Source organism: Petaurus breviceps, unplaced genomic scaffold (assembly GCF_028583685.1).
Source record: "Petaurus breviceps papuanus isolate PSGF00001 unplaced genomic scaffold, PetGlider_PUasm1.0 178, whole genome shotgun sequence".
Taxonomy (NCBI): domain Eukaryota; kingdom Metazoa; phylum Chordata; class Mammalia; order Diprotodontia; family Petauridae; genus Petaurus; species Petaurus breviceps.
This window is the reverse complement of record NW_027185777.1, coordinates 15,967,928-15,981,140: the sequence shown is the minus strand read 5'-3', so window position 1 is coordinate 15,981,140 and position 13,213 is coordinate 15,967,928. Positions and strand designations below refer to the sequence as shown.

The 13,213-nt window shown below is 39.4% G+C and overlaps 1 protein-coding gene across 10 annotated transcripts in view; it reads right to left on the bottom strand.

The window, feature by feature from the left end:
• The window catches only part of KIAA1217 (KIAA1217 ortholog), a 586,069-nt gene extending 574,390 nt beyond the window's left edge, over positions 1-11,679 (bottom strand). For 4 of the 10 annotated variants that reach the window (XM_069086302.1, XM_069086301.1, XM_069086304.1 and 1 more), the window contains exon 1: positions 11,276-11,672. In XM_069086302.1, coding sequence (XP_068942403.1) covers positions 11,276-11,486 — 211 coding nt within the window. In that variant the 5' untranslated portion in view covers positions 11,487-11,672. Of the gene's footprint in view, positions 1-11,275 lie in introns of all 10 variants that reach the window. The other 6 variants (XM_069086314.1, XM_069086315.1, XM_069086298.1 and 3 more) reach the window with 6 other exon arrangements.
• Positions 11,680-13,213: the final 1,534 nt, after the last annotated feature.

The following is a 13,213-nucleotide window of genomic DNA, read 5'->3' as shown; positions in this document are numbered from 1 at the left end:
CCTAACTCACCAATGGGTTTGGGGCCTGTAGGTTATCCTTAATTTGGTTTAGCCCATTTGCCAAGACAGTTTTATTGGGGTGTGGCTTCTTGGAGCCACAGATAAGAGTTGGGTGGACACCAAAGGTGGATGAGCAGCCCTGAAAAGGACTTGGTAAGCCCTCACACCAAGATGCTTGTCCACCTTGAACACTCTATACACCCCACAAGCATTTATTAAATGTCTAGTATGTGCCAGGTATTGTTTTAATCAATGGGGATACTAAGGCACAAATGGAACAGACCTTGCTCTCTAAAACTTTCTATTCTATTGAAGAAAACAAAACAAACAGAAAGAGGAAACAGTAGATAGAGCATTGGTCTTGGAGTCAGGAAGATCCGAGTTCAAATATGGCCTTATATTTGTTAGTTGTTACTTACTAACAGTGTGACCCTGGCCAAGTCACTTATCCCTGTTTGCCTCAGTTTCCTCATCTGTAAAATGGGCAGAGTAATAACAGCTACCTCCCAGGAGGATCAAGCGATATGATAATTGGAATGCACTTAAGTACAGCACCTAATGTTAGCTACTACTATTCTCCTGTTTTGCAGGAAATACAAGCTGGAGGGAATAAACACCTATAGCTTGCTAGAGCTTGCTATGAAGAACTGAAGACCAGGAATCAAGATCGGCTAAGCCAGCAATCTAATTCTCAAAGGCTGTACTCAAAGGTGTAGGAACTCAAAGAAAACCTCATGATATGGTGCCAGAAGTCCTTACTTCAGAACTGGGTGGGAATGTCTGTGAATCCTGTTTTACTTTGAACAAACCACTTACCCACCTTAGACCTTAATGTGGAAAGGGAGATGACTGAACAAGATTATCTCAGAGGTCCCTTCCAACTCCAAGTCTTCCGACCTTCTAGAGGTAATTAACACTGATGAGGGAGACCACGGGGTTTTCTTGCACCTTGAACTTTGAACAAAATTAGGTCAGCAAAATGAAATAAAGTGAGTGAATTTTCTGTCAGTCTTGATAGATTAAGGGAGTTTCTTTCCAATCTCTGGCCTGACCTGGGATGGGAAAAGCCAAAAACAAGCAAAAATCAGCCAGAAGAAAGTAAGGGGAACTCCAAGAGCCAATACCACCTTCGACTACTTACCCTAAAGATTTTCTTAAATATCCATATGAAATGGACAAGTCTTTTTTTTTTCTTATGTGACCTTGCTGTAGTTGATCTGCTAGCAGTATCTATGCTACTGGAGATGAGCAGATAGTGAAATACCTGGAAGCAGTAATGAGGACTTGGAATCCTCATTTGGAAAACAGCTCTAGCCAAAGTGTGGAAGGCATTTTTTTTTGGCTGTGGACTAGAGGGAATCAAAGGGCCCTTCTAGAATGGATCACAACAAATCGAAGAATCACACACAGAATGTGATGGCTGAAAGAGATGTCAGCAGCCTCCAGCCCAGCCCATACACAAAAAGAATTCCTACAATCAGCTGGCCCAGAATCTATCCTTTGTTTGAAGACCTCAAAGGAGGGGAGCCCAACACCTCTTGAGAAAACCTATTCAACTTTTGGAGAGCCCTAATTGTTAGGCCATTTCACCCCTTGATACTAAGCCAAAATTTACCTCTTCATAGCTTCCACCCAATGCTCCAGGGGCCAACCACAGCAAGCTAATCCTTCTCCAGCCCTTCAAATACTTGAACACATATTGGGTCCTTCCCCAAATCCCCACCTTTGAGTCTTCTCTTCTTTGGACTAAATGTCACCAGTTCCTTAAGACAGTCCTCACAGGGCATGAAGCCAAGGCCCTTCATCTTTCAGACTGCTGAATATTTTCCTTCTTAAACTGTCCTCAAACCTACCTTGGCCTCTTTAGTTCCAGGCACTGATAAGTTAGCTCACATGGTTAGAACATAAAACTGGTCTGCCAAAGTTAACATTCTGATCACTAGTTCCACATGTAATTTTCCCCTTATTTTTATGGGACAGACTGCATACACAACCCCAGCTACCTTTTTAATAAACGTGTGCCATTAGTCACAAGAGAGCCAGGCAGGAGAGTGGGGACAGATTGCTGCAAATCCATCACCACTGCTGGAAAAACAAAAACCAAAACCCAATAACAAGAGTATGAAGGGAATACCTGGTTGGAAGCACACTTGTTAGAGGAAAGTCAGTGGCACTATCTTCCTATAACAAAAGAAATAAACACTGAATACTGACAGAATTTTATTACAAGTGTATCCTAGAGATGTGCTGAGCAGAGAGAGCTTTTATGGCCATTGCTGACCCATGAATCTGACTACAAACCATGTAGACCACCTCACATTAGGGAGTTTAGCATAGAAGAGATGGACAATTGGGGTCATATTTGCAACGGTGAAGTGACAACTATGACTGCAATGCCACCTTTGTCATTACAGCAGTGAAATGAAACTTAATGTGAGATCAGTGGAAGGGACCTCTGAGCTCCTCCAATCCAAGCCTCTCATTTTATGGAGGAAGAAACTGAGGACCATAGAGGTAAAAAGTCACAAAGGTAGGTAAGTAGCAGGGCTTGGGTTACTACCCCTATCCTTTGACCCTGGATCCTACAGCTATTGGACTAGGCTGTCTTACCCTATAGCTGCTGCATGGACCACCATCATTCACAGGGCCAATTCAGGAGTGGCTGCATTTAAGCCCTCTCCATATTTTCTCATTCTTGAGTCATACAATCAAATGTTCCCCCTTCTGATATAAAAAGGAGGTAAAAGAGGTGCAGACTTTCAACATGTAAATACTCTGTTTTGGGCATTCATCCCCTCAATGATCATTTTAAGAGGTTACTCTATACAGATCTCAGTAGTAGGTACTGGCAGAGGTACGAAGTCTAGCCATGATATGTTTCCTGCTTTCAGGGAGTTTATAGTCTAGTAGGAAAATTAAGGAATAAACATAAATAATGACAATGCAACATTGTATGATAAGAGGATTTATCAAAAAAGTACTTCATGAGGTCTAGGGAGGAGATCATTATCAACTAGGAGAATGAAAAAAAATATTTCATGGAGGGGTAGCATTTGGGTTAGGCTTTCAAGGATTGGTAGAAACTCAACAGGTGAAGGGGAAAGGGAGGGCATTCTATGTGTATGAATAAATGTCAGCTGGGGCACCAGTGCAGAAAAAAGCAGAGTAAAAAAAAAAAGCATTGTTGGCTAGAACACTATATGAAACAACGATGGAAAGGCCAAGTGGCACCATATCATGAAGGGCCTTGAATGACAGGCAAAGAAATTGGAATTTTACTCATCAAGCAGGAACATAATGCTTTACCCAGACTAGCCTATTTACTACTCCCCATACATGGCTTTCCACTCCTCACCTCTGTGACTCTGCAGGCTCCCTACCCCCGTGCACAGAATGTTCTCCCTCTTCACCTCGGTCGCTTGGATGCATTGGTTTCTTTCAAGGTCGGGTTCTAGAGCCATCTCTTTCAAGAGGCTTTTCCTGATTCCCCCAGGTGCTAGCCTCTGCTTTCTCTTCCCCCACCATAATCTGCAGTAGTTTATCTGTGAACAGTATACACCCCTCTAGGAGAATTTAAGCTGCTTGAGGTCAGGGTCTGTCTCACTTATGCCTTTGTGTTACCCTCACTCAGCACAATGCTTGGCACATAATAGGTATTCAATAAATGTTTGTTGTTGGCAGGGAATAGGAAGCCACCAAACATCTCTGAGTAGAGGAATGACATGAGCAGATCTATATGTAAGAAAGATTATTCTGGTAGTGGAGGTGGAAAGAGCTTTTACCCTATCACAACTCTTTGGTCCTAATATATAATGCATAAATTCACAGAATCACAGACTATCACAACTGACAGACAAGGACCTCAGAGGCCATCTACTCCACCATCCAATGAATAAGAATTCTCTCTATATCATACCAGGCAGGTGATTTTCCATTGAAGACTTCTAGTGGATGCCATGTCCTATCCCATGCCATGGCAGGTGAGGTCATAGCTCAATTTATTAGGAAGTTTTCTCTTATTTCAAGACTAAATCTGCCTCAAATTTCTACCCATTACTCCTATTGTCCTCTTTAGGATCAAGCCTCCATATGCCAGTCTTGAAAACTTTTCTCATATCCCCTATAACTCCTTTATTCTCCAGAGGATCCACTCATATTCCTTCATCTGGCAAGATTTCCAGAATCTTCACCAATCTGGTTATCTTCCTCTAAAGGCTCTGCAGCAGGTTACAAGGCAACACCCCAAACTGAACACAATACTCCACATATGGTTGGATGACGGCACAATACAATGGGATCATCACACCTTGTAGTCTTAAGCACTAGACCTTTTTTTTTTTTGGAGGAAAATTGGGGTTAAGTGACTTGCCTAAGGTCACATGGCTAGTTTTTGTGTTAAGTGTCTAAGGCTGGATTTGAACTCGGGTCCTCCTAACTCCAGGGCTGGTACTCTATTCACCGCACCACCTAGCCACCCCACTAGACCTTTCTTAATGCAACCTAAAACCGCATTCATTTGTTTGTTTTCAGCTGCTATCTTGCACTGTTGCATCATTTACCTGATGTTCCACCAGAACTCTTAAATCCTTTTCAAGCAAACTCCTGTCAAGCGATATCTGCCTCCCATCTTGTACATTGAAAACTGATTTTTTTGAATACAGGTATAAGACTTTGCATTTATCTCTACTGAATATCATCTTAGATTCAGGCCAGCCTTCTAATTTTTTGAAATCTTATTGGATGGTGACTTTGTTATCCATCATATGAGCTATTCCTCCCAGGTTTTTGTCATTTGTATTTAATAAAGATGCCCTCTAGACTGTTATCCAAGTTACTGTTACCAATATTATAGTGATATTATCCTTGGGTCAATCTATGAGAGACTTTCAGTTAATGTATTCATTTTTACTACTTAATAATTAGATAATTTAGCCCTAGATAATATCACATATGATATATCTTATGACTTTGACTTTCCTAAAGAGTATGCAAACTCTTCCAGCTATCACTCTTTTGAACTGTGGAAATGGGCAGTAATTTCTGGGCACAAGAAGACAGTTTCCATCGGTGCAAAGATGTAGCCTATGGACAAAGACTTCAGGGAATTAGGATGGAATTTGATTTGGGTGGGTGAGTAGGACTATGAATTTCTCTCAAGTTCTTCAGAAAAGAAACCTCAACTTGGTCATAGCCATCACAAGTGAAAAATGATAAAAAAAAAAATCCAGGTGCTGGGCTTAGATGACTCCCATAGCTTATTTTCTCTTCAAAGCATTAGGCACACATTAACCAATTCATTAATCCTCAACACTGCTTCTCCTCTTGAACTGCATATTATTGTTCTTTTATGGTTGGGGAAACTCAGTGAGGGAGGTTAATTGCCTTGCCCAAGGCCACAAACGGATTCAATGTCAGAGAAAGAATTAGACTTGAGTGATTCTGGACCCATGATCTTGTATTAGGACCACCAGGTCATGTTTGATACCAGAGCTGATCTTGGTGTATGTATGTGTGTGTGTTTGTGTTTAAGGTAGCCAGTCCGTTAAAGTTGGAGTGCTCTTCACTTTTCCAATATTGGGACAACACCTGAAACCATTATAATGAATTAGTTCACTGCTAAATGGATCCTTCTGCTTTTCCAGTTCATGACTATGTCTATAGGAAAAAAGAACTATTTCACATGGGAAATGGCTGATCATAGAAAAGTGGACATTGATTTCTAAAGAGCTAAATGTTTCCAGAAAAGTGTTTCCATCTGGCTATTTACTCACAGCGAGGGAGGGGTGGGGAGGTTGCATGGTACAGGGGAAAAAGTAATGACTCTGGGGTCAAAGGGCATGAGTTCAGATCCTGATTTTGTCATTTACTACTCTGTAACTTGGGGGCAGTCTCTTAACCTCTCTGGGCCTCAGTTTCCTCATCTATAAAATGGAGGAGTTGGATTAGATGGCCTTAAGACCTCTTCCAGCTCCATAACTATAAACCTATATTTCCAACATACATTCTAGATTGCTTTCATTGAAAGTCACTTATTGCTTTCATGAAGACAGACACTATTAATATCACAAGAGACAGATAGTGACTTTTTAACAGATATTGACTTATTCTCTCTCTCTCTCTCTCTCTCTCTCTCTCTCTCTCTCTCTCTCAGATGGAGAACATGAGAGAAAGGTGGAACATAAAAATTTTGAATCACAGACTAAAGGGAAAGAGAAAAAGCCAGCCAAACAAAGAGGGGTAAAGAAGACAAAAGCATCAAGAAAACACATTTGACTTTCTTGACATCTCTCAACTTCAGTCTTTATGCTTACCATGCTGATTTCCATGCAGCCCCATTACTTCAATTTCCCCCTTCCTGATTATTTCTCCCTTTCATGCAGAAAGTCCTATTAGATTTTTAAAGTCACTAACCTAAATCCTATTGCTTTCCAGAACCTATTCCACTAAAAGGATTAATCCAAACTGTTGGATGAGTAAGGGGAAAAACATCTTCTGTAACCAAGTGCTTGTATATAATGTCACATCAGAAGAGGAAAGGGACATATGATGGAAAATAAAAGGTACAGGTACACTTGTATGACAAGTATGTTGATTCTTGATTTGCCACAGTTATGAATGATTACAAATATCTAGTCTAGTATAATTGTAGATATTAGGCATCTTTGTTGTACTTTTCAGGAAATAGACAACATACCCTTCAGTGTTTCTAGTTTATCCCATATTTTACTGTGGACATAGCAAATTAAACTGACTTGACATGTTCTTCAATACGTTGTAGCAAATAAAATGTATTTATAAGGTTGGTTAATTTAGCTAGTGCTGAAATAAAGCAGGAGGTTGAGTAACTGGAATGACCAATCTTGGCATTGTAGAACAGATAAAGTTCCTTTCTCTTGGTGGATAGGTGGGTAGCTATGGGTGCAGAATGCTGCATCCTCTATCCAACACAGTATTTTGGCTGTTTTTCTTTGCTAAAAGGGAAGGTTCATTTAGGGCTTGTGTACAAAGAGGCACATATCTAGGAAAGACCATAATGTAAAAATAAAGAGAATCAATAAAATGTATTTGCAAAAAAACGAAAACAAAAACCCGACTGGTACCAAAGAAAAATAGGCTAAAGAATCAGTTTCAAACCAACATCAAATAGAGAGGATGTTTTTAAAAATAGCCTAATAAACTGTAGACGATAGTTTAATGTGGTTTCTATGACTGATCTGACCAATTGGGCATAGTAAAGGTGAAACTCAGCAGGATTCATTCTGAGAATGTGTCCAGACCTTTGACCTCTAGAGATCCTATAAGATTTCCCTGCTAACTGTGATACCATTGTTATCCCAAAGGTCTAAGATTATCTGAAGATGACAATCATAGTCTGACAGATCTTTAACAGGTAAACACATGCCCTAGGATCGTCAACATGAATGGGCTCAATTAGAAATTGCCTTCAAATGTCTATTTAATTTCTTCATTTAGGAAACTAAACTAAATCAAAGAGACCAATGTTTTTTGCTCTTAAAAGTTTTAATGATACACTTAACTGCATCATTATTTTGTTAATGGCAACAGAAAGGCTAACCCCAAAAAGATATAAAAGGGGAAAGATATGGCTATTTGTAATACAAATTTTAATTATTGGAAAAATATGGAAAAGTTAAAATAAAAGCTTTCTTGATTAGGTGGACCTATATACATCCCGAAACACAAACGCAATTTATGATATGGATAATTAATATGTAAGCTTCAACTTCCTTATATCAAATTGGGATAATAATACTTGAGGGCTATTGAGAGGAAAACATTTGGTGGCCTGCAGAATACTATATCAGTCTCCATTTCACTGGATCACATGGCTACTCGGTGCTGAAGACCTGATTCTGTGGCCCCCATATCAGGTGCTCCTTCCATTAAACTCTAGTGCTGGTCAATAAATACATGAATAACAATAACTAACATTTAACTGTGTTCTACTCAGCAAGCAGCTTTGATAGGATGGCTAAAACAATGAATCTGGAGTCTGAAAACCTGGGTTGGAATCTAGCAGCCTCTATTTTGAGGTAATTAAGACCAACCTTTCCACCTTCCAGTTTAAGGAAGGGAGACCCAGAAAGGGGGAAGGTCTTGCTAAGATCAGAGAGGTAGTTAAGTAGCAGAGTAAAAATATGAATCCAGGTCTTCTGAGTCCAAATCTAGTATCTGTTATTACTGTACCACAATAGGCAAAATCCTATTATATATAGTTCATCTAGAAGCAAATATTTCTGTTTCCCATCAGCAGTAACCAGCTTTACTGTATCAAGGCATATAGATAAGTACCACCATGATATAATGAGGATAAAGTTATAAGCATAGACATATGCATATATGTAGGTAGGTAGGTGGCACAGTGAATAGAGTTCTGGGTCTAGAGTCAGGAAGACTCATCTTCCTGAGTTCAGATCTGACCTCAGACACTTAACTAGTTGTGTGATCCTGGGTAAGTCACTTATTCCTGTTTCCTTATCTGCAAAATAAGCTGGAGAAGGAAACGGCAAACCACTCCAAAATCTCCACCAAGAAAACCCCAAATGGGGTCATTAAGAGTCAGATATAATAGAAAAAAACTGAACCACAAACACATACACATAATGTTTTCATATATTATACATGTGTGTATGTATGTATATATACATACATGCATACATATATATTGAAAGAAACAAAGATACCAGAAAGTACAATTCCAAATGAGTAAAATACTTCATCATAGTTAAGCTGGCTAGGCACATACTCATCAATACTTAAAGCCTTCTGAAATTCCTGTCTTGAAATATTTATAGTATAAAATAAAATTGTATCTATAAATGAAACTTCTATGGGCCACTCCAAAACTGGAATCATTACTTTATTGCCAGCCTTCATTAAGCAAAAGAACACTTTAAAATGGCACTGTTTAGGTTGTCCAGCCTTTTATTCTTCAGGTTTGGTTCCAAATGGCTTTTAGTTCTTTTTAAGAAAAATATCATCAGGGTGGCTAGGTGGCACAGTGAATAGAGCACTGGCCCTGGAGTAAGGAGGACCTGAGTTCAAATCCAGCCTCAGACACTTAACGCAACACTAGTCATGTGACTTTGGGCAAGTCACTTAACCCCAATTGCCCTACCTTTTCCCCTCCCAAAAGCAAAAAACAAAACAAAACAAAAACATCACAAATAATTGCCCCCACTCCCACCCCCCAAGAGAGAATGAAGAATGGCCAGAGGTACTCAAGAAATTCCAGAGGAAGAGATTTTCAGCTTTTTAAAGAATAAAGATATTTTGGAATTAGTGCCTAGACTTCCAAGGTGAGCACGTTCAAGGAATGCACTTATTTGGATGAGTAAATTCTGATAGGTTTGCTTGAAAAATATACATTTTATTCCTTTATAGTCACCTCATGTGTGTAAGTACCCTGGAATTGCTGGGCAGTCTTCAAGTTTAGGTGTTGTTTTTTTTAGATTTTTATAGGGTTTTCTGGCTTTCACACACATCATAGCATCAAAGAAAGTTTCCCTTTTCAGCGGCCAAATGCAGTCTGTTCTGCAACTGACTTTGACACTTCCTAAGCCTTGCCCGGCTGGTTTCAACATTTGCCTTTTACACAGGATGGCAGTTCTCGAGGGCTTTTTTTTTAAAGTACAAATACATCACTCATCACACTAGGTAAGAAAATGTGTCACCATTTCTTTATACACATGCAATAAGTTATGCTAAAGGGGAAAAAATAAACTTTTTCCAAAGATGGAAATTTATACCTTTGAAGTGGAATGCAATGGGGAAAATCTATAGTTGCCAGCCAAGTCACACCGTATTTTTTTTTCTATTTATGCTCTGCTCATTTTAAGAGAAAAAAGGCTTTGACTTCAAATTGCACTGGCTGCCCCAAATGTCTGGAATGCATTCCCTCATTTACTCCACTTCATAGTCTCACTCTTCCTAGAAGATAGTGTTCAAACACCAACTTCTATATAAATTTTTTTTTTGATCCCCCAACTGCTGGTGTCCTCCCTCCCAAACTATCTTGTATGGAACTATTTCATACAATTGGCTCATATGTATTAATCTTAGATTCATTCTACATATATATAATATATGTATATATATGTATATACACACATCTATATCAATATCAGTGTCAATATCTCTATCTCTATGCTTCTCATCTGTCCAATGAGAATGCATGCCCCTTTTGAGTAGGGCCGATTCACTCTCTGTACTTCTATCCCCACAGCACCTGGTACATAGTAGGTACTCAAAAAGTACTTGTTGACTAATTGATTGTAATCTGAAGTGAAATATTTAATTAGAATGGTGTTTTGCTTTTGAAAATTTGGTTTCAAAATCTAGGCTTGTGCATAGCATACAAAAGATGTCATTTAAGTATGATAAAAATAATTCTTGTATTGAAATTATCAACGCTTCTTGGTAGACACCCTAATCTAGTTTTTAATAGAACAGAAGAGCACCAATGACTATTTAGTCTGTTCAGCCTTGCCTCTGTTGCCCCCACCAATACTTGGACTACAAGCATGTAGGTTGTCATTTCAGAAACACAGACTTTCTGAGCTTTCTTGCGGAGCTCACATCTTAGACGGCCTATCTGGGCATATGCTTCACAAGTGAGATATTCTACAGAACCCTGATTGTCCTCATTTACATTCCTGTGCAATATTTAACAATGCCAGCAGGATTCCTTTGTACTGCTTGGCATAAAGCTCCATTATTAAATTATTGCTTTATATAGTAATTCATTTTTAAAAGAGGCTGAGAAAAAATGTAAATCTGTATAAAAAAACTCTCAACTAGTTAATGAAGTATTTTTAAAGGCCCCCCCCCCACCTCTATCTTTTTGTTTCTTTTCCTTTCAACCAATTATGCAATAAAAAGAAACTTTGGGTGACTATTGCTGGTCCAGGAAAAGCTGTTAAACACAACTGGAGATGTAATCAATCATTCCGAAAGAGAAGTGTGGAAGTATCAGTAACATACATTTTCCTGACTTCATTTACTTTTACTGCCCCTTGATTAACTATGGAATTTTTTTTATTAACCACCTCTTGCCAATAATTGGCTATTTTAGTGACTCGCTTTGGAACTTTTAGACAAAAAAAAAAATTACATGCATGCACACAGATAACTTCCTGAAACTAGAAAGTCCAACTCATTTAAGATACCCAGTAGTATCATTAAGCCAGTAAGTAAGCTTAAAAGCTTCCAGCTGATAGAGAAGGGGACCCGGGAGACTGGCAGCAAACATTACCTTTGCATGAACGAGCCTTGCCTGAAGCAGTCGCGGCTGCCGTTTGCACCTGCTGCTGTTTGCCCAGATTTCCTTCACTTCCAGTTTTCAAATTCTTCTCCCCTAAACTGTGTTTTTTCTGCCTGCTGTCCTGCTCGTCCCTCCTAGATAATGGCAGCTTAGAAGCTGCATTAGCTGAGAACGGTCTAGCCAAGCGAGAAGGCTTGGACATCGCGAATCAGCCGGAACATTACCTGCTGGGCCAGCAGATTCTAAAAATCCTCTGAGCTTTTTACTTTGCAACTGACCCAGGGAGAGGCTGCTGGATGGAAAGTCCTGGCTTGCCAGTCCGATCTCTTTTAAACAAAAGGCACGGTGGAGTCACACAGACAGTGTACCAGACCTGTGGAATGTAGATGTGGGCTCGGGGAAAGCAGCTGACGGTTCTGCAATGGTAAATGCTCCAACTCCGAGGCAAAAACAGATGCTGGGCTCGGAAACGTTCATCACACACACGCCTCCTGGCATGCACAGACTAGACACTGGGCAGCCTTCAAGTGGGATAAGAATGTAAACGTTACCCCACCCACTCAGGTGAAATAAAGAAAAAGAATCCAGATGTGGGGTGAATATTGCAGTGAAATAGGCAATTACATGTTACTTCAGGCATTGGCTCAAGCACATATCTCCTCCCCTTGATAAACTTTTGCCATCCCCGGGTGACTATGTACCTCTGCCTACCTACATCATTATTTCAAAGGAGAAGAATAAGGCTGGGCTTCCGCCCTCCTCCTTTTGGTGGTCATCACTGATTGATCGTGTACCCTAGGGGATCGATAGAGGTCTGAGGAGGGGGACTGTAGAGTCATTGAGGCTGGAAAGAGCCCAACTCCAAATCACCAAGATACAGCTAAAAGCAGCAGAGGCAGGATTCAAATCCAAGGCTCAGGGACTCTGTGCTATATCAATCTACCTCTCAAAGAACAAGTTTATGATAGTTGGCATTTAAAGCTTGCTAGGCACTTTATGAATATATTATCTCATTTGGTCCTCACAATAACTCTCCAAGGTAAGAGCTATGGCTATTACTATGGCAGGTTAAATGACTTGCCCGTGGTCATATGGCTACTGAGTATTAGAGGAAGTATTCAAAAACAGGTTTCTATTGACTGCATTTCACTGCTGCTACTATGACATTACCCTACCTTTCAATGAACAAATGAATGCTAATAATAACTGACTTGCTTTATATATAATAACAATAATTGCCATGTGACTTTTATATACACAATCTTAACTTATTTTTATAACAACCCTGTGAGGTAAGTCTTTCTATTCCCAGTTTTCGGATAAAGTTTAGGGACTTACCAAAGGTCAAACATCTACTAAGTACCAGAGGCTGTGTGGTGGTCTGTCCCTTAAACTATACTGGCTGTTATGATGTTTCCTTACTGAACAGCATGAATTATATATATATATATATATATTTTTTTTTTGCTTTTTTTTTTGGAGGGGCAATTGGGGTTAAGTGACTTGCCCAAGGTCACATAGCTAGTAAGTGTTAAGAGACTGAGGCTGAATTTGAATTCAGGTCCTCCTGACTCCAGGGCCAGTGCTCTATTCACTGAACCATCTAGCTGCCCTGCTAATAACATTTTTTAAAAAGGTGTTTTAAAGAATCATATTAGTCCAGTTCCAAAACATTTATTTCATTCATTTAATACATAGCTTGTATCAAGAATACAAAAACTCTTTATAATGACAGATAACCATTTTCTCTTTTGGCTTCTCATAACAGTGATTTGGGGTTAAGCTATTTTCCCAACCTCAATTACTCTACATTCCCTTAGGGAGAGTCTCTTTATGAACTATAAAAAGGTTTGGGAAATATGTGATTACCAATCACCACTCCAAATGTAAACATTATGCTGTTTCACATTTATATTAGATAAACTTGCT